Raw genomic sequence first — 26,816 nt, forward strand, 5'->3', positions numbered from 1 at the left:
CATACCGTAGTCCCTCCATGACTTTCTATATCGTAAAGACACCCTTCCTCGATAAATCCAAATCTCAGCATCTCCCCCCACTCATTATCACTGCCGCTGGACGTTGGTGTGTTGATTCAATTGACTCCTCACTGTAAATTTCATTCAACTGTTTGAGCCTTTGAGGTCCAAACCCGGAGCCGTTTTGTTTGTGCGGTGAGGCCAGTACTTAATAGCTACTTACCTACTCCATTAAAGCTTAATTGCAGATCTAATCAAACATTTTAAAATGAGTTTACCTTCAAATACCTTGCTTCTTCTCCCCGCCCTCTCTCTTTCTCTCTCTCTGTTTCTCTAATCGTCAGATCTCGTAGTGGGTCTCATTTCCTTTCATGTTTGGTACTGAGTAGCCATTAGAAACCTTAGTACTTACACTATCTCTCTCCCTCCTCTTTCTCTCTTTCTCTGTCTCTCTCGGGCATAAGCATCCGGATTTGCTCTCTCTCTCTCTCTCTCCCAGATAAGTAAAGCAGCAACTTTTGCTGTATTTTGCTCTCTGCAAAAGCAACAATGAGTTCGCAAGCTTCTAAACCGTCAAAATCCTCAAAACCTCCAAACACTTCGACGACATCAGCATCATCACCATCATCAATTACAGCTTCATCGGCTTCGAGATCCTCCTCTTCTCTTTCCTCCCACTTCGCCATGATTGAGCTCAAGCAGCGAATCCTCAACTCCCTTTCTAAGCTCTCCGACCGAGACACCCACCAGATCGCTGTCGAAGAGCTCGAAAAAATTATCCAAACCCTTTCTCCTGACGGTGTCTCCATGCTCCTCAATTGCCTCTACGACGCTTCCAATGACCCCAAACCCGCCGTCAAGAAGGAAGCACTACGCCTTCTTGGTTTCCTCTGCACCTCTCACGCCGATTCCACATCGACCCATCTCACCAAAACCATTGCCCACATTGTAAGGAGGCTCAAGGACTCCGATTCTGGCGTTCGGGATTCTTGTCGCGATGCCATCGGGGTGCTATCGTCGCAGTACCTTCAAGGCAGTGGCGATTGTGCGAATCTTGGGTCGGTTGTCTCATTGTTCGTGAAGCCTTTGTTTGAGGCAATGAATGAGCAGAACAAGGTGGTCCAGGCTGGGTCAGCAATGTGTATGGCCAGGATGGTGGAGTGTGCCACAGACCCGCCGGTTGCCGCCTTCCAGAAGCTCTGCCCCAAGATCTGCAAATACCTTAACAGTCAGAACTTCCTCGCCAAGGCCGCGCTCTTGCCTGTTGTCGCAAGTCTTTCTCAGGTTTGGTCAATGTTGGTTATCAATTTACTTTGTGCATGAAACTCAACTCTTCTGCAATTTTTTTTTCTATCTATTGTTTAAGATTGGATTGAAATGTGTTAGCCTTTAAGCGTCATGAACCAGTCATATCCATTTTTTCTTGATCCAGTTTCTAAAAACGATAACAAAATAGTTTGGTGATCCGAGAAGAATCAACCTTGCGCCTTTTGTGGCCTCAAAGAAAATTTTTTGTTTTGAGAAGGCTGTAGAACATGATTCAATAAATTAAGGCATATTAAATAGATGTTTGCATCATTTGCTAGTAAACTCATGTTTTAAGAAGATTTTTGATGAGATGTATTTGAATGAAACGAGTAGGATTATTCATTTTTTCCTTGATTTTACTATTTGTTTTTATAATGGTTTTTCTATTTGCACATGTATTATATGGTATTCACCCAGGGTGTTTGATAATGGTTTGTTAAGGCACTTCCGGTGATAGCTACAAATATATAGCAGGCAAATGATAACACCCTAATTGAATGCAGAATGAGCTAACCTATAACATGTATTACAGGTCGGAGCACTTGCACCTCAAAGCTTACCAGTATTGCTTCAAAACATTAATGACTGCCTTGAGAGTACAGACTGGGCAACACGTAAAGCTGCGGCAGAGACATTAACTGCCTTGGCATCTCATTCAGGTCATTTGGTTGCAGATGGCACCACTTCCATAATAGCTGCACTGGAGGCATGCCGCTTTGATAAAGTACCCTATTCCATCTGTTTTACCTAATCGGCTTCAATGACTACATTATGCAACTCAAAATCTTCTTTTGTTTAATATTTGCAGTAGTAAGATGCATTATGCTTATAGGGATGTATACCTTATAAGTTCTGATTAAAAGTGCTTTAATTCATATTGTAAAACTTTACACTTCTAATATTTTAAACTAGAATGTCTGCAGACACCCTGTGCACATTAGGGATTTAGTAATTGCCAAAATATGAACCATCTAACCACTTTCTTTCTATTGTTAACTCACATGACATCCCACGATTACTCACTTAAAGAATAGAAGATGGGATAAAGCTTCTAGACTTCCTTGTTGGCACATGGGCACACTATTTCATTGCTCCAATCAAGGGGGTTTATTGGGAAAGAAGTTAGTCAGGTTTATTGATCCTAGTGTTCAAATATGAGCCTTTCTCCCCTTTGGTATGTGTAATGCCTTGACTGAAGGAAAGGAAAATGAATTCTTTCTAACACCTTACAAGTTACACCAGTGATCTATATTTCTGACAAGAAAATACTAGCCTTCAAAACATAAAATCTTAAAAATTAGAGAGTTCATATTAACTTCTGGGGCAGTTGGTACATGTAGAATAAATTCATATACCTAGTTTCAGAGTAAAATTATAAGAGATGATTCCTGCTTTCAGGTGAAACCTGTTAGAGATAGCATGACAGAGGCACTTCAGCTATGGAAGAACATTGCAGGGAAAGCAGCTGATGGAGGAGTTCAGGATGAACCAAAAGCCATTTCTCATGGTAAGTAAAGAAATAATACTTTATTCTCATATAAGATCCTATAGTTTTCTCCTCTCTCTATCTTTCTCTCTTGTTAATTTAATTTTTATCAATACTCCAGATGTCAAAAGTTCAGAAACAACTAAGTTGGCAGAAAAATTGGAACCAAACAAGACAAATCCTAGTGAGAGAACAGAGGAATCTTCAGCAAAGGAGACATCTATTGGCTCTCCACCTTCTTCCAATTCCCTTTCCAAAGTTAAGGGTAGTAATATCTCAGACAAAGCAGTTGGTATACTAAAGAAGAAAGCTCCTGCACTAACTGACAAAGAATTGAACCCGGAATTCTTCCAGAAGCTCGAAACAAGGGGCTCAGGTGATTTGCCTGTGGAAGTGGTGGTTCCACGTAGATGTCTTAATTCTGCAAATTCACAAGATGGGGAAGAATCAGAGCCAAATGATACAGATTCTAGAGGCAGATCAAATCACCATGGGAACCCTGAGTCGGATGCTGTTCATGGATCTGGGAATTTTAAATACCAATACCTGGAAAGAGGAACTATTGGCATGTCTAATAAACAACAAGACTTTGACGATGTTGCCCGGGATAAATGGACTGAACAAAGAGTTGTTAGGGGGAAGGACTTGAAAACAAGAGGTTTTGATGCTGATGATAGAAGTGGAATTAATCAAAGGGACAGTTCGGGTGCCCGTGTGGGTTTCCCTAGAGCTGATGGTTATTCTGAAGGATCTTTCATAAATAACAAAGGAAATTGGTTAGCTATCCAAAGACAGTTAACACAACTGGAGAGGCAACAAGCTCATCTCATGAACATGTTACAGGTTAGTTAGTTAAGTTTCATTTAGAAAATGCTTTTTAAACTGGTTTTTACTAAAATGTTTCACATTGTAGGACTTCATGGGTGGGTCCCATGACAGCATGGTTACTCTAGAGAATAGAGTGCGGGGTCTTGAGAGAATTGTTGAAGATATGATACGGGATCTGGCAGTGTCATCAGGTAGGAGAGGTAGTAATTTTATGGTTGGTTATGAGGGATCTTCCATGAGGCCTTTAGGCAAGTATAATGGGCTCTCTGACTATAGTAGCAAGTTGGGTAGGGGTAGTGATGGACGTATCCCATTTGCAGATAGGTTCCTTTCCTCTGATGTTAATATTTCAGGAATGAGGGGAAGGGACCCACCTTGGAGATCTGATGCATCTGAAGCATGGGATTCTTATGCATATGGCTCTTCAAGAAATGGGCATATTAGCTCTAGAAGAGCTCTTGGTGGTGATGGCAGATCACCTAGGGAAGAACATGATAGTGATCAGATTAGTAACAGAAGAGCTTGGGATAAGGGACAAGGACCTGTTAGGCTAGGCGAGGGGCCCTCTGCAAGAAGTGTCTGGCAAGCTTCAAAAGATGAAGCTACTCTGGAAGCAATTCGTGTGGCTGGGGAAGACAATGGAATATCACGAACTGCAACAAGAGTTGCTATACCAGAATTAACAGCTGAAGCTTTAGGAGATGAGAACATGGGGCAGGAACGGGGGCCAAACTGGGCTTCTTGGAATAATGCTATGGATGCACTTTACATGGGAGATATGGATTCAGCATATGCTGAAGTTCTGTCCACAGGGGATGATCTCTTGCTTGTGAAACTGATGGAAATATCAGGCCCTGTAGTGGATCAACTCTCTAACGAGATTGCAAATGAGGTTCTGCATGCTGTAGGCCAGTTCTTAATGGAGCAGAATTTGTTTGATATTGGTTTGTACTGGGTTCAACAGGTATGCATATTGAACATTGTTCTACATCTCCCATTTTCTTTTGTGAGTTTGATTATTTTAACTCATGCCTGCCTAATTTCATATCATTATTATATTTCTAGATCATCATTATCATTATTATCATCATTGAAGCCTTGTCCCAACTATATGGGGTTGGCTGCATGAATTCTGTTTTGTTAGGATACAACAGGAGGGAGGGGTAAAATCCCTTAACCCTCCCAAAAGTTTACTTCAGATTACAAAGTTGCCCAGAAAAGAATAGCTCTTCCCACCCCTTGCTTAGCCAAAGTCCACTGAAACTGAACTTCCATGTTTTGAATCAAATGTTTAATTCTCTTTTTCTCATTTAGGTATTTCCACAAACTGAAGTCTTCCTTCTGCAACCACCTAATAACCAGGCTCGAATCACCTTCCACCACCAGTTTTCTGATATTCAGCTGCCGTGCTCTTTTAATCCCTTCCAAGACTGCCAGTATTTCAGCCCTCAGAGAATCCCCCCATCCAATAGGCCCCGAATACATTCCAATAATTTGACCTTCTTCATCCCTGAAGGCTCCACCTATACCTGAAGGACCTAGGTTTCCTCCGCTGCTTCCATCAAAGTTCAACTTAGTGTAGCCCAAGGGTGGAGGAACCCAAACTGGAGAAGGGGCAGTTCTCAAGGGAGCTGACCAAGCCACTTCCAACCAGTTCTTAATGATATCTCCTGCTGTGTAATCTTCAAAGAGCTTCAAGGTCTTAACCCAATGAGCCACCCTAATGGAAACTACTTCAATGATAGCTTCCTTATTTCTTTCTTTCTCAAGGGATATTCTTTGATTTCTTTCCTCCCACACTGTCCAACATATTGCTGCTCTTACACATCTCCACAGAAATTTACCTCTCTTTTTTAACTCTCTCACTAACAAAATGTTAAACAAGCTTAGAAATTCAAATATGATTCACTAGCAAGGTTTAAAATGTTGATGTCAATGGAAATGTCGCTTACCAAAATATAGGACATATGTCGGAAATGTCGTGGGGAAATATTGTAAAAATTAGAGACATTGTGGAAATATTATGAAATATGTGGAAATATGCAATGATATTTTGTAAAATGATAAAAGAAGCATTAATACATATTTCTAGACTATTATCTTATTCCCAACCATTATATAAAGCTAAGAAACTAAGATCAATAACAAATTAGTAAATGACGATTTACTGATTTATTATGCATTTTGATGTTTTTACAAGGTTATCTTATATTTTCTTTTCTTATTTTTAATTCTGATTTATTATAAATTCTAATATATTTATTTCACACTAGTAAATAGAAATACATTTATTCTGATTTTTTAAATATTAACGTTATAATACATTATGTTTTATTATAAATTTAATAAACTGATTGTCCTTTTTGTAGTATTAAGATTATGATAAACTCTGATTTCTTATAAAACGTAATGAATTTATTATGATTTTTAATACTAGATTTATAATAAATTATGATTTAGTATAAAATTTAATAAATTTATTCTGATTTTTTATATTAAATGTAGAATATGATTTATTATAAAATTTAATAAACATTTTCTGATTTTAATAAATGTTTTAAAAAATACTAACTAGTTAATATTTTATTACTTGAGAAATATTTTATGTTTTATATTATAAAGTAATTAGTTTATTCTTTTGTTTTTATATTTTGTTAATTCTTTTTTATAAATACTTTATTTGAAATATTAAATAGAAATTATTAATGGAATAATTTATATTAATATAATATACTAATATATTATATTATTAATGTACATTAGTCGACATCCTGTCGACATAATAGGAAAAACTGTTTTTTTTTTTTTTGTTATTTGGACCGATTTGGTCGACATTTCCAAAATACCGAAATAATGTAATTTTTATATTACCATCCATTTTCATGTTGGTGAGCCTCAACACCGACATATGTCGGGCGACATTAGCGACATTTGAAACCATGTTCACTAGCTTGTGCTCTTTTTGTTATTTAACCTTCTTTTGTTGATGTTTATCAACATTTCAGCCATACCATAGCATGTATGATGTTGATGCTGATATATGATTGCAAATGAGTGGGTAAAAACTGAAGTGTAATTTTAAAATTTTAAGTGTTATTAAATTGGTTGATTCATATAACCATTTTGACTGTCATGTCACCAAATTGAAATTCAAAGGAGCACCTATGTTTTTTTTTTTTTTTACTTTCAATTAATTAAGAACAAATTGCTACAGCTAACTGATCCATCTTTAATTGGGACTTGGCTGATTGTCTAGAAGTTATTGATTTTAAATATCTATTTAATTTAGGATAGTTGCTGATTGAAAAAAAAATGACATTTTATTTAGTAGAATTTCATTTGAAGCAGGAGGTATTTTTCAACTGGTTAAAAATAAGAGATCAAACTAATGAAATGGGATGCATGTGAATAACATAAAAGATAAAATACATGTTCTATTTAAAAAATTGGCATTGTTTCTAAGAAATTTTGCAAGTGAAGTTGAGATCAGGGACTAACATTTCTAATGGTACATTGCAAAAATCTTGTCTTTTATTTTGATTCTGTTCAGCAGTATCTATTTTTGTCTCGTGGGTTGCTCTCTATGTGACAAGGGGCATTCCATTTTAATATTCAGAAATACATACATACATACATTTATGTATTTATATGTCTTACCATATACCTCTTGTTTTCAATTTTTAATAATTTGCTGTTTTTAATATTCAGGTACATACATATTACAAGTATATGTTTGTATTATAGAAATATAGGGAATATACCAGACAAATGGATTTCTTAATACTTATCTTGATGAATACTCTTTAGGAGCACAAATCCATGCTCTTAATTTGCTAAAATATGCATATATTGATGGTTGTATTTCTATTTTTTTCTCAATTTATATATAACTGCACTAAAAAGAATAATCTGTTTCACATAACCATTGAATATTTGAATTTCGCAGTTAAGGGATCTGGTGATGGAAAATGGACCGGATGTTTTGGGCATTCCCATGGAAGTCAAGAGAGAGCTTTTGCTGAGTTTGCAGGAGGTGTCATCAGCCATGGACCCACCCGAGGACTGGGAAGGTGCAACACCAGACCAACTAATGTTACAGTTAGCTTCAGCTTGGGGAATTGATCTGCAACAGCTCAAGTAGAGTTCTGTGATTTAATATATGATCTCTCATGTTGGCACTTGTATATTTCTTTGTTTTTATTTTTATTTTTTATTTTTTTGGTGTAAACTTCTTGGAGGCTGGAGTCACTTAATCTGTTTCAAATGTAATTTGGATGATTTTAGCAAAAAAAATGTAATTTGGATGATCCATGAACATACTGGATTTAAAGCATTACATATCATTATTTCAATTAGAATTAGATTAGAACAGGAAAAGATTTTTCCTAATAAATCAGGTATTATTCTAGATTTAGCAGTTGGGATTTCAACATTCAAGTGTTAAAAGGCTATGCTGATGTGCTTGGGGATTTACCCGTGTGTACACGCGCAGAGAGAGAGAGAGAGAGCGCTAAGATTTGACATATTTCTATATTTCTAATAATGGATCAACATCTGAATTGCAAGTGTTCAGCCATACTGGATTTGGCGGAAGCCGTGGAACAATAAAGTATTTTTGATTTATGCAGAACAATAATGTAGCGATAAAAAAATAATAATAATGAGATCAAACCTTTATTTTTATTAAAATAAATAGCTTTTAAGGGATGATATCAGATGGGGCTTTAGGCACGACAAGAACAAGTTTTGGCAATTTATATGGTAGCTGAAAGGTATCATACCTAAATTTTTAACCAATCATAAATGATAAATCCACGTGAGTTTGAATGAATACCAGATGATTGGTTATTCAGCTTTTATTGGGTACCATAGTTGGACTCAGCATATTGTACATATTCCACCTGCTGGCTCGCTGATATGATAAACCACACTTGGCTAAAACTAACAAGTGAAAACACTATTGATCAAAAAAAAAAAAAAAAAACAAGTGAAAACACTCCATGAAATAAGTTGGGATATGAGGAAGTACCTAAGGGTAAATGGATTCGATCTGATCTTATTTGGTCGAATTCGGATCACCTCTAGTCAGATCTTTGGATCGGATTTGGATCACCCCTATCTGATTTGAGAAGATCCAATCCGATGTATTATATATTTATAAATATAAATATAATATATATATATTATTTATTTATTTATAAATATATTATTATTTATATTGTATATTTATAAATTTGTTATAATATTTATTTTTTTTATAAAAAACATGTATATATATGACGAAAATAATTAAAAAATACTTGTATTTTTTGTTTTTATTTAAATTGGTATACTTTATTTTTGTTTTAACAATTTATTAATTTTTAAAGAAATCAGATCCAAAGATCTAATAGGATTCAAATTCAGATCGAGTCCTATTAGATCCAATTGGATCCAACACATAGTATTAGATCGAATTCAAATATACCCTAATTCGAATCCAATCCGATCTGTTTGCATCCCTAGAACTAGAAGTACCCTTAACAAGATATGTTCAAAGTACCAAAACAATCAATGATTCTTAGGGTTGAACAATCGGTTTATTCAATTAAAAACCTAATCGAATAAATCGAATTTTTTAAAACCAAATTTTGTTGTTCCGTTTTTGGTTATTTTGGTTAAAACTAAATTTCTTTAATATATTAATATACATTAACATATTATTATATATTATATAATATATATAATACTATATTTTATAATATATAAATAATATTTTTATGACTAAGTAGGCTCCTATGCAACATGCATGGGCCTCAATTCATTCGTAGACTGCCCAGTACAATCAAGTAACAAAGTTGCAGACAAGAAATGAGGGCCCAGACCCCAAGTGAACATTCTAGGTAGTGAAGAGCTTTTTTCAGTGTTTTCCAAACCGGACTGGACCGGATGATCAAACCAGAAAAATCAGGAACCGGTCAGGCAAGCAATTCCGTTTCACCCCAAAACTACTTTTTAGCCAAAAACTGTTGATATGGTCAAGTGGCCCGAGCGGTCGAACTGTGGAATCAGACAACAGTTTTTTACCCTTTTTTTTTGTTTTATTTTTTATTGTTAGCAGAACAGGTCATCCATTTGGACCGGATTGTCAGACCATTCGACCCAAAAACTGGACCCCAAAATGGTTCCTTGTCCAGTCTGGTTTTAAAAACATTGCTCATTTTTAGCTAAAACATGAGCAGCTTCATTGCATTCTGGGTACCGAAATGACAGCATGAGAGCTTGCAATCCGCAATAATAGTTCATATGCGCCATGGAGAAAAATTTGCCCCCAACACTCTTGATTACCATACGAGAATCTCCCTCTATAATAACAGAAGACACACTCACAACCAACCTCCAATGCAAATTGCAAATTAGATAGAGCTGCCGTTGCTTCCACTTCCATGTAAAGGAATTTTTATGGATTTACCAAAACAAAAGTCGGTTATATTATAATATAATTTAAAGGAATTCATAACCTGAAAACCGAAACCGAAACCGAAACCAAAATTTTGTAAACCATATTATCTGAAAACCGAAGCATTTACCTGAATATTCCCAAACCCAAATAAAAAGAAAGATGTACACTGGGCAATCTGCCATACTTTTCTAACCTGCAGACTGCAGCATGAAATTATGAACGTCTGATGATATTGCTAATTACAAAATGCGGGAGACCCTCGTTTGACGTAAAGCAATATAATACAGTAACAACTCCCCCGCCCTTCTCTTCACTCACTAAAAAGATTTACAAAATAATTAAAAGGCAACTCACTACATGTCTGCATGAATTACAAAATGCCATAAAAGCAGCAACCAACCCCCAATACATCATGCCCACTACCTCAGGACTAACACGCAACTAAAAACAACTTATGTTTGACCGAAGACGCCAACACCACTGCAGAATACCTTAGCAACATCAGATGAAATTACAGCAGTAGCAGCAGCAGGAAATCTTGGATAATGCCATCCTGAGACCGGAAGAATAAGAGGGCATGGGCAACAAAGCACTTTTACTTAGCAGCATACCAATTCCTTGCACACTTGGCATCAACAGATAGGTCAACTTTGAGAAAATTGGTGCCATAGAAGGGTTTGGACATGCACTTAACAACAATGGCTCTAGCCTCCTCTGCTGATTCATTTGGTCCTTCAAGTATGACTTCATCATGAACCTACATTTATAATGATGTCAGTTCCAGTCAGTTTTGCCAAAAAAACAAATTCAAACTAGCAACTTTCAGTATTTCTACTCTTCCCTCTGTGCTTAGTGTTCAGTCTGGGGCCCAAGGAACCATGTATGGAATGGGCCCCCCATATCTTGTATTCCAGATCATATTCTGTTTTTTCCTCATTGTTCAAATAAATGCAGTATTTTTACATGGTGATAATCTATTTCAAGCTGAACTTTTCAAAAAGAAAGTATATTTTTACGGTGGTCCAGGTACCAACATTCAAAACTTGGTGAACCATGTTGACCTTAATCCATCCTAGTGATCCTATAGCACCAAGTTCAAAATATTGATCTCAATCAGATAAGTTGGGCTCATTAGGTAAAATAGCAACATTGAAATTGGTGCCAGTTATCCAAAATCCATAGCTAATAAGGTTGCACATAATACAGACAACATGGTGCTCTCTCTCTCCATCTGGTAGGGGGGAGGGGACGTGGGGTGTCAGTATTAAAAAGAGGAAACAAACCGAACCTGCAGAAGGAGTCTCCAACCAAGCTCCTTCAGACGAGCATTCCTTGATATTTCTAACATGGCACACATGGCAACATCAGCAGCACTACCCTGTTGAAGTTAGGAAGATCATTAGTTGGAGAGAGAGAGAGAGATTTCCTATTTCCTTTGCTTGCACAAAGGAAGAACCGAAGAAGTTGGGGACAGTGGCAGTAGTTGGCAAGAAACCTAGGGTTCCAGAAGGAACAGGGAATAACCTGAACTGGGGTATTGATTGCTGCTCGTTCAATATGTCCACATTGAGCATTACTAGCATGATCCATAGATGGAAAGCGGCGAGAACGTCCTAGCAATGTATACACACACCCCTTGGCTGCTTCCTGCTTACGTTCCTCTTGCCAATGTAAAACTTCCTGTCGATCTTTATACCAGAGCTTTAATGTTTCCTTTGCTTCTGTAACAGAAACCTGAGAATAGATAGAGATAACCATAACCACATCGATTAATTAAATTTAATCAAAATCTTGGGAATTGCCCATTTACCGAGTTTATAGAAAATGTACCTTCCAATCTCGAGCAAGACCAACTGGGGTTTTTCCATATGCAATGGAAAAGTTGAGCATTTTGGCCTTCCTTCTCTCAGAAGCAAAAGCATCCTGAAATGAACAGCATAAATAGAAAAGTAATGATCTACAATGAAGACTTCTTTTTAAATAAAACTATCATCAAAACAATTCCAGTAGTTTCTATGATAAAAGCTTTTCAGACCATTATTGATAAAAAATAATTTTATATATTCTTCAGCAAAAGGATGCACAAAAACATTAAGGCAAACCCATAGTGAACCAAATAAAACCAATTATGCAACATCCTAAGATTTGATGACCAATAAAGGACCAAAAACACACCCCCAATTAGGAAGAAAAACAAAAGAAAAAAGAAATAGGTAAACCAAGAAATTAGAACTTATTAAAACTAGTCCCAAGAGAAAAAGTCATGACCATCAAATAGCAAAGGCAACGGCATGATTCAATATGAGTTAACCCCAATATTCAAGGGAAATAGTATAGTACCAACCTACAGGGTTGTTGGAGACCTTAAATTGTCAACCTTGATAAAGGACAAATACATGAAGGTCCAGATTGAATTTTAATGGAAGAAAGCTAAAAAATGTTCTTGTGACTCAAGAGATAAAGCTAGGATGAAATATGCAAAAAGGAACGAAGCATTAAAAGCACGGTGAAATGATTAAAATCCTGTTTTTAGACAGTTTTGTGCAGTTTGTAGTGGTAGCTTTTGATTATTTATTGTTTAGATAGGAAGTAGGGACCACAGCACTCTTGTTGGGTCCCTTTTGAACAGTTATTTTAAGTGTTTTATGCTGTTTTTTGTGTTAGTCACCCTATAAGGGCATATTGGTCTTTGTACTCTTTATTATTTTAAACTATAAATAATAGTGAAGAGGGCAGCCAGAATTATTGCTCTCTTTTCTCTCAAATCTCTTCTCTCTTTCTTTTTCAAGAAATATTCTTTTTCTTTTACAGATTTTTATTTCAGCAATCTTCTACTTGTGACCAGAGCTCAGCTAGGATTTCTTGGAGTCCTTCCATGCTGTCCTAGATCAGCCGATTGCATGAGAAGATAAAGGGTTGATCGATCTACTTCAGATTGCCCAGTTCTTGGTTTTCTGGTGTTTTTTAGTCATCAGGAGGGTGATCTATTGGCATCAAAATCAGGAAGAACTGGAGTGTCGGGAAGAGTCCTAGTCAAGTTGGACTCTTCAATCTTGATATGATCTTGGGCGCTCAGGTATTGTTGGACTTCTCTAGGTCTTCTATAGGGACGGTTAGATTTCTGGGAATTTCTGAGCCCTCTGGAGTGACCGATTCATATTTCTCACTAGTGGGAGACAGTGGAAGGAGAGAGATTTCTCTCCAGATAGGGTTTTCTTCTTCTGGAAAAATCGGCTACCCTTGTGTGTGAGATCGATTTGATCTTGGAGGCTTTCTACCTAGTTATTTCCTGGTTTTGAGCTGTTTGAACCTAAATGGAGAGTTGGAGTACTGAACAGAAGTCCATCGGTAACATGGGTCTAGGTGCTAGAGGTAGTAGTGATATTTCTGGGTCTGGAATTATTACTACAGTAAATTTGATAGTACAAATTACCTAGAATGGGCACAATCAGCCAAGATGGCCATTGGTGCTTGTGGGAAACTAGGGTACATCTCTGGGGAGGAGAAGAAACATGATACAGATCCCTCCCGGTGGGTACAGGAAAATTACATGGTGATGGCCTGGCTATGTAACTCTATGTTACCTCACATTGGTAAAAAGTTCTAGTGGGCTAATACTGCAAAGGAGATATGGGATGGAGTGACTGAAACCTATTCACAAAAACAAATGTAGCTAGAGCCTATCAGTTAAGGAATCAGGTGATTAGTACAAAACAGGGAGATAGACCTCTTGCCATGTATTTCTCCACGCTAAAAAACTCTTTGGTAGAAGATAGACCACTTAGAAATTGTGATTTGAGAGAGTATGAAGGATGCAGCAACCTATCAATGGTTGGTAGAAAAGAATAGGGTTTTTAGTTCTTGGTTGGGCTGAACCCTGAATCCAACATTGCTAAGCAACACCCTTTTAGAGAAAGTGTGTCTCTTTCTCAGGCTTATGTGTTTGCCTATAAAGAGGAGAGCAGGAGCAATGTCATGTTGAGACAGCCTGGGATTGATCAGTCAACTATGATTAGTATAGTCAAATCTAAGCCAAATGGAGACAAGGGGAGTGGTGAGGCTAGGAGGGAGGACAAGAACTTGGCGTGTGACTATTGCAAGAAGACAAAGCATACCGGAGACACCTGTGACTTGTTGGAAGCTTTACTCTCATCTCAAGCCAGCACGGTTCAAGAACAAGAAGGGAAATGCAAATGTGGAAATTACATGAGACTCTTCTGGACCCCTTTCCCAAGTTGATTTGGAGTCCATTGTAGTAGCAGCAATGAGAACTGAATTGGAGAATTATGAACAACTTATGAACAAGAAGGATTCAGTCAGTTCTAGTTCTTCAGACGGGCAGCATAATGCAAGAGTCAATCACACTATTTCCTTTGCTCATATAGGTAGTTCATATGTGGTTGCAAATCATGCATCCACCTCAAGTAAGGAGGAGCCTCCCTAGATTATAGACTTAGGAGCATCTGAGCACATGACTAACATATCTACCCTTTTTAGTTCTTACCAGTTGTGCTCTAGTAGAGATAAAGTCTCTACAGCAGATGGTTCCCATATTCTCATTGTTGGAAAAGGGACTATTAGAGTGACTAATGACATTACTTTATCCTCTACCTTACATGTCCCTAGACTCCATACTAATCTCCTTTCTGTAAGCTCTTTGATAAAAAAATTGAACTGTTCAATGACCTTCCTTCCTGGTAATTGTGTTTTGTATGATTCGGAATCAAAGAGGACGATTGGGAGTGGTCGTGAGGTGAATGGAGAAAAGGAAGACAAGAAGAAGAGAAGAAGAGAAAAGGAAGAAAGAAGAAGAGAGAGCAAAGGAAGACCAAGAGAGTGAAGGGCAAAATCACTTACTGCCGCCCAAGGCAGCATTATTTATATGTTCAACATAACATTAGGTAAAAGGACAAAAATGCCCTGCTACCTATAATAGTACAAGTAAGTAAGTATAAAGACAAGAAATAAGAAATAAGACTGAACTTATGGGACCATATAAGCAAGAAACATCATGTCTAGTCCACTGTATCACTACACTCCCCCTCAAGTTGGGAATAGATATTTATCATTCCCAACTTGCACAAATCTGATTCTAATTTGACTCTGGTGACTTCTTTAGTGAAGAGATCAGCAAGCTGCATATCAGAGGCGACATAGGGAAAACAAACATCTTGAGAAGCAACTTTCTCGCGGATGAAATGACGGTCAACCTCAATATGTTTAGTTCTGTCATGCTGGATGGGATTATGAGTAATATTGATGGCAGCTTGATTATCACAATACAACCTCAAGAGGCTCACCCCCTTCAGCACTTATCTTATGATTCAGCTCAATGGGTGTGTCTGCAGGTTTAACCCCTAGTTTCCCAGTGTCCTTAAGAAGATCAAGAATATATTTCCTCTGGGAAATAAAGATACCATGTCTAGAGCGGGCCACTTCAATTCCCAAGAAATAGCGTAGATCACCAAGGTCTTTCACTTCAAATTCCTCATGAAGGAATTGTTTGAGAGAATCAATCTCATCAGGATCACAACCAGTCACAACAATGTCATCGACATACACCGCAAGAAGGGTGAGAGAAGCACCATTTCTCTTAATGAAAAGAGTATGATCGGAGTGGGCCTGTATATAGCCAAACCTTTCAAGAGCCAATATAAATCTATCAAACCAGGCTCTTGGAGATTGCTTTAAACCATATAAAGCCTTTTGCAATTTGCAAACTTTCTTTCCTATAGCAACTTCATAAAAACCAGGATGTAGTTCCATATACACTTCTTCCTACAAGTCTCCATTAAGGAAAGCATTCTTGACATCAAGTTGAAACAAAGGCCAGGAGAAATTTGCTACAAGGGATAGTAGAACTCTAATGGTATTCATCTTGGCAACAGGTGCAAAGGTTTCAAGGTAGTCAATGCCATAAGTCTGAGTATACCCCTTTGCCACCAACCGAGCCTTATACCTCTCAATCGAGCCATCTGCATTATGCTTCACAACACCCACCTGCACCCAACTAGTTTTTTTCCTTCCGGCTTGTCAATTAGCTCCCAAGTCTTATTTTTAATGAGAGCACTCATCTCTTCTTCCATTGCATTCTTCCACTCAGGTACTGCAAGAGCTTCCTGTAGAGATCTAGGAATAGGTATAGCAAAGATAGATGCCAAGAAGGACCTATAGGATGGTGAAAGATGATCATAGATGATAAACTGAGATGTGCAATGAGCAGTAGATGAAGTGCACCAACGCTTTCCCTTACGGACAGCAATGAGAAGGTGAAGATCATCTAGAGGGGGTAGAGGCTCAGAAGATGAGGGTAATGCATCAACAAGCAAGGAGGGAGAAGTACCTGAATCTAGAATTGCAAAGGGGAGAGGAACTAGCCTGGACTAGTTATGAGCACCGAAATCAACCTGCCTCCACCTCTTGTGGTAAACTCTCAACTCCCTACACCTCTAACAAGTACCCTCATTACACAACTCTCCTTCAATAATAAGGATAGGTTGAGGAACTCCAAGACAGGGACGATCCTTCTCATTATTCTCCCCCTGAAAAGAAACACCTGGGTAATAGGGGACAACCTCAAAAAAGGTAACATCCATGGATACAAACCGAGAACAAGAACTAGGATCATAGCAACAATATCCCTTTTGATTTTGTGCATAGCCAAGGAATATACATTTTGCAGCTTTAAGATCAAACTTAGAACGATGGGGTCCTAGAATTTGAACAAAACAAGTGCACCCAAAAACTTTAAGAGGGATAGCGTACAAATCTTTCTCAGGATACAACAATGAAAAAGGAGTTTTCATATCCAGAACATGGGAAGGGATTCGGTTGATGAGTACACAACTGTATTAATAGCATCCCCCCAAAAACGAATGGGAACATGAGAATTCAGCATAATACTTCTTGCAACTTCTAAGATATGCCTATTTTTCCTCTCAGCTACCCCATTTTGCTGAGGTGTATGAGGACAAGTACTCTGATGAACAACCCCATACTCAAGAAGATATGAATTCAAATGTTTAGTGAAATATTCTTTGGCATTATCAGATCTGAAATTTTTTATTCTAACCTCAAATTGAGTGAGAACCATTTGATAGAAGGCACGGGTTAAAGTAGGAAACTCATCTCGAGAATGCATAAGATAAACCCATGAGAAGCGGGAGTAATCATCAACAAACAATAAGAAATACTTGTACCCCCCCATAGCAGGAATATGATATGGCCCCCATACATCAATATGCACAATTTCAAAAGGAGTATTGCTTCTTTTATTACTCAAAAAATATGAAGATCTACAATGTTTTGCAAGTTCACAACTCTCACACTTCAAAAAGGACATATGAACTGACTTAAACAAAGTAGGAAACAAGTTTTTCAAAGATCCAAAAGACAAATGACCTAAACAATTATGCCAAAGCATAATCTGACTCACAGGTTGAGAAACAAAAGACTTCGCAACTCCTTTATCACTTCCAGGGGGTGCTCGAGCAGGTAGATTTCATTCATCTCATGGCCAGTCCCAATCACCTTCCTTGTTACCAAATCCTAGAAAATACAATGGTCAAGAAAGAAGGTTATTGAGCAATTTTGGCTTTTTGTAAGGCTACTGACTAATAGTAGATCAGTGCTAAGCTTGGGTACATGCAAAGTTGAGGATAAAGTAATGGCATCAGAGATTTTGATGTTTCCCTTGCCAGAAATGGGAACAAGGGAGCCATCAGCTATGGATACCTTATCCCTGCCTAAAGACAAATTGTAAGAAGTAAATAATGAAGACAAACTTGTCGTATGATCTGATGCACCAGAGTCAATAATCCAAGTAGGGTTAGTGTTACCTGGAGTAGTGGCATGAAAAACAGTGGCTCTTGTACATGAGTAGGCAAATGTTGATGTGGAGGAACGAGGTGTAGTAGTAGTAGAGACAGACTGAGATGATCCTACAATTCCGGTTTCATTCTCCAACTAAGTCAATTCTGCCCTGACTGCAGCAATGGCCTCTAAAGAAGTGGATCGAGGCCCCTGAAGAGAAGAACCATCTGATGTAACAGCAGCATTTGCATTCCCTTTCTTATTCCTAAGTCTTTCCGGCACAAGATTCGGGTGAAGCTTCCAACAGGTATCTTTTATGTGCCTAGGTTTCTTGCAATACTCACAAAACACACCCTTCTTTCCTTCATTCTTCATCTCTTTCTCCCTCTCACCACTATACTTGTGTCTTGCAGCTACTAATGCCACTTCCGTCTGAGAATTTTGAAACGTAACCTTCCTTCTACTCTCTTCACTATGTACCAGAGAGTAGGCTTGGGACAAGGTAACATTTTCCCTAGTGAAAAACTGTTGTCTGATAATGTCAATATTAGAATTCAGACCTGCAAGAAATTCAAAAGCTCTATTCCTTTCAACCAACTTGTTATAGGTTGCTGCATCTTTATTACTCACCCACTCGATTTTTCAAGGTGATCTATCTCATGCCATAGGGATTTCAGAGTGGAGTAATAAACTGATACGGGTTTCTCCGCCTTCTTCAGATTGTTAACTTCCATTTTCAACTCAAAAGCCCTAGCCACATCAAGTGGCTGGGAGTAAGTTTCTTTCACATTGTCCCAAGTATCCTTGGCAGTCTTTGCCCAAAGATAATTTCTGCTAATATGGGGCTGCATCGAATTGCACAGCCATGTCATCACAAGATAATTTTCTTGAACCCATTTGGAATGGGAAGAGTCATCCTTGGCTGGCTCCTTAGTATCTCCAGTCACATAGCCTAACTTTCCTCTTCCTCCAATTGCCATCATGGTAGATTGAGACCACTCCAAATAGTTAGAACCATCAAATCTGATTGTAGTAACCTAGAAAGGGTTGTTATCAGTCATACTAACAGCCCTTTCAGCACCCTCTCCAGTAGGTTTCTGTTCACCCCCAAAGAACTCCATGCTGAAACCAACACAAAGAAGAATAAAACCACTCAGCTCTCCTTCTAAGACAAAAACAGATAGAATAGAAGAACATCAACTATTCAGTCCAGGAAAAAACTTCAGAAAAATGAGCACACTGCTCAGATAAATCAGAAACCCTAATCAGTCCATACACTGCTCAGAGTAATCAGAAACCCTAATCAGTCCAGTGAACTCCCAAAAAAACTATCGCACCTTTCAGAGGTTTCAGAAAAGAGAAACTTCAGAACCCTAATCAGTCCAGTAAACTCCAAAAGGTAGCCGCACCTCTCAGAGATTTCAGAAAAGAACACCCTTCAGTAACAGTCCTTTGGAGGGTTAAGGAGAAATAAAACTACCCAGAAATTTCTGGGCGGCACCTTCAAACTGAGATTTAAACCCTAAATCTCACCTCAAAAATTTCTCTGATTCTTCCTGACTGCTGGGAAAACTCCAAGAACAGAAACGTCCTGGGCAAGGCTTCAAACTCCACCAATCTCCAAGAATCAGGCCAGGAACAGAACTAGAACTCCAGCCCTATCAAACTCTCATGTAGCCAGCTGGGAAGAGCCTACATGAGATTCACGAGCAGACCTAAACCTGCTCTGATACCAACTTGAAGTTACTGCTGTTAGCAGAACTTCTGGGTACAAAATAAAAACAGAAATCAAAGAAGAAGAAGAGAAGAAGAGAAAAGGAAGAAAGAAGGAGAAGTGAGAGCAAAGGAAGAGCAAGAGAGTGATGGGCAAAATCACTTACTGCCGCCCAAGGCAGTATTATTTATATGTTCAACATAACATTAGGTAGAAGGACAAAAATGCCCTGCTACCTATAATAGCACAAGTATAAAGACAAGAAATAAGAATAAGACTGAACTTATGGGACCACATAAACAAGAAACATCATGTCTGGTCCACTGTATCACTACAATTATAAAAGTAAAGGTGGCACATTGGGTAAAAACACTCTCTCTTCCACAATTTTATATTGATATAGCAAGGGAATGGAATGAAGTGGCACACTCCTCCAAAGAAAAGGAAAGAAAAGTGATGGAGTGGAAACCCCAAGCAAGCAACAAAATTAAGCTAAACTTCAAATAGGAGTTCTATGGGAAACCCGAGAATGGCAGGTATTAGTCGTGTCTTCAAAGACTCATCAAGCAAAGTGATGACCTAGCAGGGGACCTAAATGCTAAATTTACTTGGATAAGGACTGCAAATGGGATGGATGACACATTACCTAATCAGGGGGCCTATAGGCAGTGGTTGTTGTGGGCTTTATTGTTGTAATCCTTTGGGCTCTACTTCTTAGTTTTCTGTATCTTGGGTGAAAGGACACCCTCTCTTATGTAGCTTAAACTGTCGTACTGATTATATATTTCCTACATTTTAAGCATAACACATAAAACCCTGCTTATACCATACTATGATAATAAATTGATTTGTTGCTCTAGTGCCAACCATTTCTTTAGATAAGTTGGGGTTTTTCATATATTTACCTTCAATAGAGGAACAGGTGGTTTCACTTCACCAGTTTGAGGGTGCCATTCCAGCAGAACTTGTTTTTGCTCCACTGCTTTACGAATATGTGGATACATATTCATTGCTGTCCTTGAGTGGAAATCTCCTCCAGCTTTAAAGGCATCCAACATGCTCTTACAGTTTGCAAGATGTGCTAGAATCCTAAGTTCCAGCTGTAATTAAAAAAAAAAGTATATTTCTATCATGAGATCAAATAATTAAATGTCATGAAAAGTATGTCGCTAGTTGATATAACACCTGTCCATAGTCAGCAACAATGAGAGAGTTTCCGGGTGCAGCAATAAATGCTTGGCGGATTTTGTAGCGGTCCTTCTCCAAAGCAGGCTGATTCTGATTGAAAAAGGAGGAAATATCAATAATATAGTAACATCTAGGAGGCAAAGGAACAACAAATTTCTCTTTGTGATCTCAAGGATGAGGACATAAGGATATTTGGAAAACCAACTTGAAGCTGAGGGCAAATGGTGCAACTAGGGGTGGCCACAAGCCGAGCTTTTCATGAGCTATTCAAGCTCGACTCAGCTCAGTCTAAACCGAGCTTCGAGCCAAACTCAAGCCTAGTATATACTATATAGGCTTGTTTGCTAGTCGAGCCAAGCTCGAGCCTAGTAAAGCTTGGCTCGTGAGGCTCGCGAGCCTAATCAATCTTATACATACATACATATATGTATATATATTAATATGTATATAAAATAATATATTAATATGTATATATATAAATTAATATAAAAATAATATATGTATATTAATATATACATATAAAAATAATATATATAATTTTAATTTTTTATATAATAATAATTAACTTTTGTAATTCTTATTTTTTATGTCAAATAAAAAATAATTTTTTATTTTTATAAAACATTTAATTCACTGTCGTGCTCAAGCCGAGCTCGAACTTCTGAGCTTTTAACTCGAGCCGAATTCAAGCTCAAGTCTCTAGCTGGAATCGAGGTCGAGCCTGATAGTCTATTAGCAAGCCAAGCTCGAATAGCCAAATATTCGGCTCGGCTCAGCTCGAATCCACCCCTAGGTGCAACCCACAGTCCTTATCACTTTCAAAGAAGGAAGAATCCAGATTCATTTCAATTTGGAAAACTTGAATATCTTGATTCCATGAGATTCAGAATTTAGAGACAAGATGATCATTTCCATAGAGGACCATCTGAACTATAGTTTGGTTCTTTGGCTTGAGCTTAAAAGAAACTTCTGTATTTTGGTGATGTTAACCATTAGAAGGGTAAAGCATAAAAACTAATAGCAAGGTACAATCTATTCATGGATAAAAATTAAGGACATTGCAAGGATTTAAAAACTTGATCAAATTTGCAAACAAAGTTAGCCAACCCCATATAGCTAGGAAAATGTTTAGATGATGATGATTTGTAGATAAAGGCGTTAACATCTTTGAACATGTTTAGAATTTACCAACTTTGGGTGATGGGCTAACTTTGGGTTCGGAAACAGGTGGTGTAAGTGGGTGATGGGCTGCATCAGAAAATGCCATTACTCCATATTAGTAAATGGGACATTGGTAGATTTCTTTCCAGCTTTGAGAGGGATAAGACTAGGAGATCCCCTTTCCCCTTTTTTATTCACGATGGTTGCAGAAGTTTTGGGGAGACTAATTTCTAGAGCAGACTCCAGGGACTTGATAAGAGGTTGGAGAGTTGGAAGAGAGAATGTGCCACTCACACATTTGCAATTTGCAGATGACACAATACTCTTGTGTGAAGGAGGGGAACTTAATAGGATAAGAAACCTGAAGCTCACTATACAACTCTTTGAGCAAATGTCAAACCTTAAGGTGAATTTTGAGAAGAGTTGTATAGTTGGGGTCAATATAGGGGAGGGAGAGACGTCGGAGTGTGCAGACATTTTGGAGTGCGCAGTTTCTAGTTGGCCCTTGTTATAATTTGGTTCTGCCTTAGAGTTTTGTCTGTCTAAGATCAGTTATGTAGAAGGAGAAAGGTGGAAGAAAGAGAGAAAGAGAGGAGAGAAATTCTGGTTCGAACTGGAAGACTCAACATGACATCTCCCAGTCGGCTAGGCAGTATTTATATTATTAAAAATAATTGAAAAGACCTATGTGCCCTTACTTAAGTTAGGAGTGTTGGTTCCAACACAACATTACAGATCAACAACATTAATCTAGGTATAAAGACAGAAATACCCCTAAGCTAACACTCCCCCTCAAGTTGGTGAGTATATATCATATACTCCCAACTTGTTACATATGTAGTCCACTCTGCCCCGACTCAAGCCTTTTGTAAATAAGTCGCCACTGATTTCCTGCATTAACATGTGTAGTGTCTAACTCTCCATTCAGCACCTTCTCCCTCACAAAGTGACAGTCAACCACAATGTGCTTGGTTCTTTCATTAAACACTGGATTAGAGGAGATATGAATTGCAGCCTGATTATCACGATAGAGCTTCATTGGAGTGTTAATGTTGTACCCTACTTCCTGTAGAAGGTTCCTTAGCCACACTAATTCACAAGCGGTGTGCGCCATAGCCCTATATTCTGCTTCTGCACTGCTTCTTGCCACAACCATCTGCTTCTTACTTTTCCATGTCACCAGGTTACCTCCCAGAAACGTGCAATAGCCTGTAGTAGACCGCCTATCAGACATAGAACCGGCCCAGTCAGCATCAGAATACCCTTCTATTTCAAGTTTTCCACCACTCTTGTATATCAGACCGCGACCCGGAGCCCCTTTTAGATACTTCACAATTCTCAGAACTGCATTCCAATGAGGAATCAGAGGTTTTTGCATGAACTGGCTTACCACACTAACCGCAAATAAGATGTCTGGTCTAGTAATGGTTAGGTAGTTCAGTTTGCCCACAAGTCGTCGGTATCTGCCAGGGTCTTCAAACACTTCACCCATATCACTGCTTAGCTTGGTATTTGTGTCCATGGGTGTTTCAGCTGGTTTGGCACCCAACAAGCCTGTTTCTTTCAGCAAATCAAGCACATATTTTCTCTAGCACAGGTTAATACCATACTTGGATCTTGCTATCTCTATCCCCAAGAAGTATTTCAGCTTACCCAGATCCTTTGTCTGAAAGTGATCCTGCAGATAAGTCTTCAGCCTGTCAATACCAAAGTTATCATTCCCAGTAATAACAATATCATCTACATACACCACCAACAGTATTTTTCCTCCCGGAGAGTCATGACTAAATACAGAATGGTCAATTTTGCATTGTTTCATACCAAACTTCTTTACCACCTCACTGAACCTACCAAACCATGCTCGAGGAGACTGTTTAAGCCCATATATAGCCTTCCTTAGTCTGCACACCTTACCATCCTCCCTCTAAGCAACAAACCCTGGAGGTTGCTCCATGTAGACATCCTCGAGTAAGTCACCATGCAAAAAGGCATTCTTGATATCAAGCTGATATAGTGGCCACTCATACATGGCTGCAAGAGAGATCATAACACGAACTAACCCTATCTTAGCAACCGGTGAGAAGGTCTCTATGTAGTCAATACCATAGGTTTGGGAGTACCCTTTTGCAACCAATCGCGCTTTCAGGCGTTCAACACTACCATCAGGCAGATACTTAACCGTATAAACCCATTTACAACCAACAGCTTGCATCCCAGGAGGAAGAGCAGTGAGGTCCCAAGTATGATTATGATGAAGGGCTGAGAGTTCTTCTTCCATGGCTCGGCACCACCCTGGAGAGGCAAGGGCTTCCTGGACATCTTTAAGGACAACAACTAATGATAACAGGGTGACAAACTGGCGATGGGAAGCGGAAAGGTGAGTAAGAGAAACATAATTAGAAATGGGATGAAGGGTGCAAGTACGTTTACCTTTCCGCAAAGCAATGGGTAGATCAAGCTCAGATGCTAAGTGCGGGTCTGGTGCCGGATCCGTCGACGGAGATGTAGCCGGAGTAGTAGCTGGTGCGCGTGGGCGATGTGTATACACATGACGAATAGGTGGGCGTTCAACAGGTGGTGGCACCGGAGGCAAGGATTTGGTCACGGCTAGAACAAAGAAAGAAGGGTCGACAACGGGAAGTGGAAGAGGAGGAGGTGATGAGGAGGAAGAAGAATCACCGGACCCCAAAAAGAACGGAGTAGACTCAAAAAAGCTAACATCAGCACACACAAAGGACCGTCGAGAACCAGGATGGTAACACCTATACCCTTTCTAGGTCTGAGAATAGCCAAGGAAGATGCACTTGAGAGAACGGGCATCGAACTTGTCATTCCCGGGACCCAGATTATGGACGAAGCAGACACACCCAAAAACTCTCGACGTAAGAGGAAACGGAGACAAAGTGGGAAACAAGACCTGAAACGGAGAATGACCATCAAGGATGAACGTGGGCATCCGATTAATCAGAAAGCAAGAGGTAAGCACTGCATCACTCCAAAAAGGTTTGGGAACATGTATGTGATGCATGAGGGATCTTGTTGTTTCAAGGAGATGGCGATTCTTTCTCTCAGCCACCCCGTTTTGTTGTGGGGTGTAGGTACACGAGGTCTGATGTATAATGTCGTGTTGGTCCAGGTATTCCTGAAATGATGAGGATAAATATTCGCGGCCATTATCAGAACGGAAAACTTTGATGTGGGTACCAAATTGGTTACGAATCTCAGCATAAAATTTCTGAAAAATGGTAAACAGTTCACTTCTTTCTTTCATTAAATAGAGCCACGTCATCCTTGAAAAATCATCCACAAAAATGACAAAATATCTGTATCCATTATATGACCACTTTATAAGGACCCCAAACATCTAAATGAACTAAAGAAAAAGGACTCGACACACAGTTATCAACCCTAGAACTAAAGGGAACACGATGGTGTTTCCCAAATTGACACGACTCACAATCCAAAACAGAAAGCAGACTCAAGGACGGAACCAAGGACTTCAAGACTTTTACAGACGAATGACCAAATCGGCAGTGCCACTGGAGAGGAGAAAGAGATGACTGGAGAGCTGTTGAAGTTCTACCGCCACCACCGTCAAGATAATATAGTCCACCTGCTTCATGCCCTCCACCAATCTTCATCCCCGTCTTGAGATCCTGAAAAACACACATAGAAGGATAAAAGGTAATGGAGCAGTTAAGTGATTTGGTCAGCTTACTAACAATTAAAAGGCAATTTAGGAACATACAGAACTGAGGAGAGGGATACAGGATCTAGGTCAACATTACCAACACCACAAATTGAGGATGTGGAACCATTAGCAAGGGTGACAGATTGTGATGTTGAGCAATGAGATAAGGAGGAAAACACACCTGGAGTTCCAGTCATGTGATCGGAGGCTCCAGAGTCAATGATCCAGGGATTGGGTGTGGATGCCAGACAAGCCATACCTGAGTGAGCGAAAGTCGCCATGTTCTGCTATGATTGGATAAACCTCTCATATTCATCACGAGGAACACTCACCATCTCCTTCACGGGACCATCTGTGGATGTAGGAGGCATCTGATCAGATGAATGATTCTCCTGTCTAAAGCTGGAACTTGAGTCATCGGTCGTGGCATGATTGGCCCAGGTTGAGAGAGGACCATGTAGATCATAACAATAGTTGATGGTATGTCCATCCATACCACAATGAGTGCACTTCCTGAGCCACGTCCTCTACCACGGGCTCCCCCTGAATCTCTACCCCCAGTACGACCACCACCACGATTATGAGTAGACCCACCATTGCCACTTCGGCCATACGCAGAACCACTACCACCACCACGGCCTGACTAAGCTCCCCTAGCTCCACCTCTAACACCACGGCCTCTCGATACAGCAAAGGCAGATCTATCTGAGATATTAGAGTTCTCAGTAGATCCGATAGAAATTCTTGGAGTCGAGCAAATACCTCTTCTAAGGAGGGAAGAGTTGATCCTCCTAATATCTGAGCCTGTACTGGTTCATATTCAGACTTTAGTCCCACCAAAAATCTAATCACATCAAGCTATTCTCTCTGTTGTTGCTGAATCTTGACATCAGAAGTGAGGATGATAGACATTCAACTCATTACGTATGTTTCTCATGTTGGCATAGTACTCCTCAAGACTTTGATTGCCTTGTTGCAGGTTAAAGTACTCTTGATACAGCTGATAAACTCTGGTTGTATTGTCTTGCCCCGAATACAATTTCTTCGCATGGTCCCACACATCTTTGGCAGTATCAAGAAACATGAAGTTCACACTAATCCTGGGTTCCATACTGTTCCACAACCATGAGATGATCTGAGCATCCTCTTGCTCCCAGTCTTCATACTCGTGAGAGTCAGAGGAGGG

At 38.9% G+C, this 26,816-nt stretch overlaps 2 protein-coding genes across 9 annotated transcripts in view; one reads left to right on the top strand and one right to left on the bottom strand.

Moving 5' to 3' along the window:
• The first annotated feature begins 298 nt into the window (after positions 1–298).
• Positions 299–7,958, top strand: LOC104610894 (microtubule-associated protein TORTIFOLIA1-like). The gene is made up of 6 exons (XM_010277735.3): positions 299–1,284; positions 1,841–2,032; positions 2,707–2,815; positions 2,916–3,637; positions 3,708–4,586; positions 7,569–7,958. Exons 1-6 carry the CDS (start codon positions 550–552, stop codon positions 7,761–7,763), a joined length of 2,832 nt encoding a protein of 943 aa, XP_010276037.1. The 5' UTR covers positions 299–549; the 3' UTR covers positions 7,764–7,958.
• A 2,180-nt stretch (positions 7,959–10,138) lies between these two features.
• LOC104610895 (DNA polymerase I A, chloroplastic/mitochondrial-like) overlaps positions 10,139–26,816 on the bottom strand; it is a 56,671-nt gene continuing 39,993 nt past the window's right edge. For 5 of the 8 annotated variants that reach the window (XM_010277738.3, XM_088894557.1, XM_010277736.3 and 2 more), the window contains 6 exons: positions 20,776–20,868; positions 20,496–20,690; positions 11,895–11,987; positions 11,589–11,798; positions 11,353–11,442; positions 10,139–10,821 (listed from right to left, as the gene is read on the bottom strand). In XM_010277738.3, the coding sequence (XP_010276040.1) occupies positions 10,660–10,821; positions 11,353–11,442; positions 11,589–11,798; positions 11,895–11,987; positions 20,496–20,690; positions 20,776–20,868 (843 nt within the window). In that variant the 3' untranslated portion in view covers positions 10,139–10,659. The remainder of the gene's footprint in view (positions 10,822–11,352; positions 11,443–11,588; positions 11,799–11,894; positions 11,988–20,495; positions 20,691–20,775; positions 20,869–26,816) is intronic. The other 3 variants (XM_088894560.1, XM_010277739.3, XM_019200026.2) reach the window with 2 other exon arrangements.

Source organism: Nelumbo nucifera, chromosome 1 (assembly GCF_055504915.1).
Source record: "Nelumbo nucifera cultivar China Antique chromosome 1, China Antique-T2T, whole genome shotgun sequence".
In the NCBI taxonomy this organism is placed as follows: domain Eukaryota; kingdom Viridiplantae; phylum Streptophyta; class Magnoliopsida; order Proteales; family Nelumbonaceae; genus Nelumbo; species Nelumbo nucifera.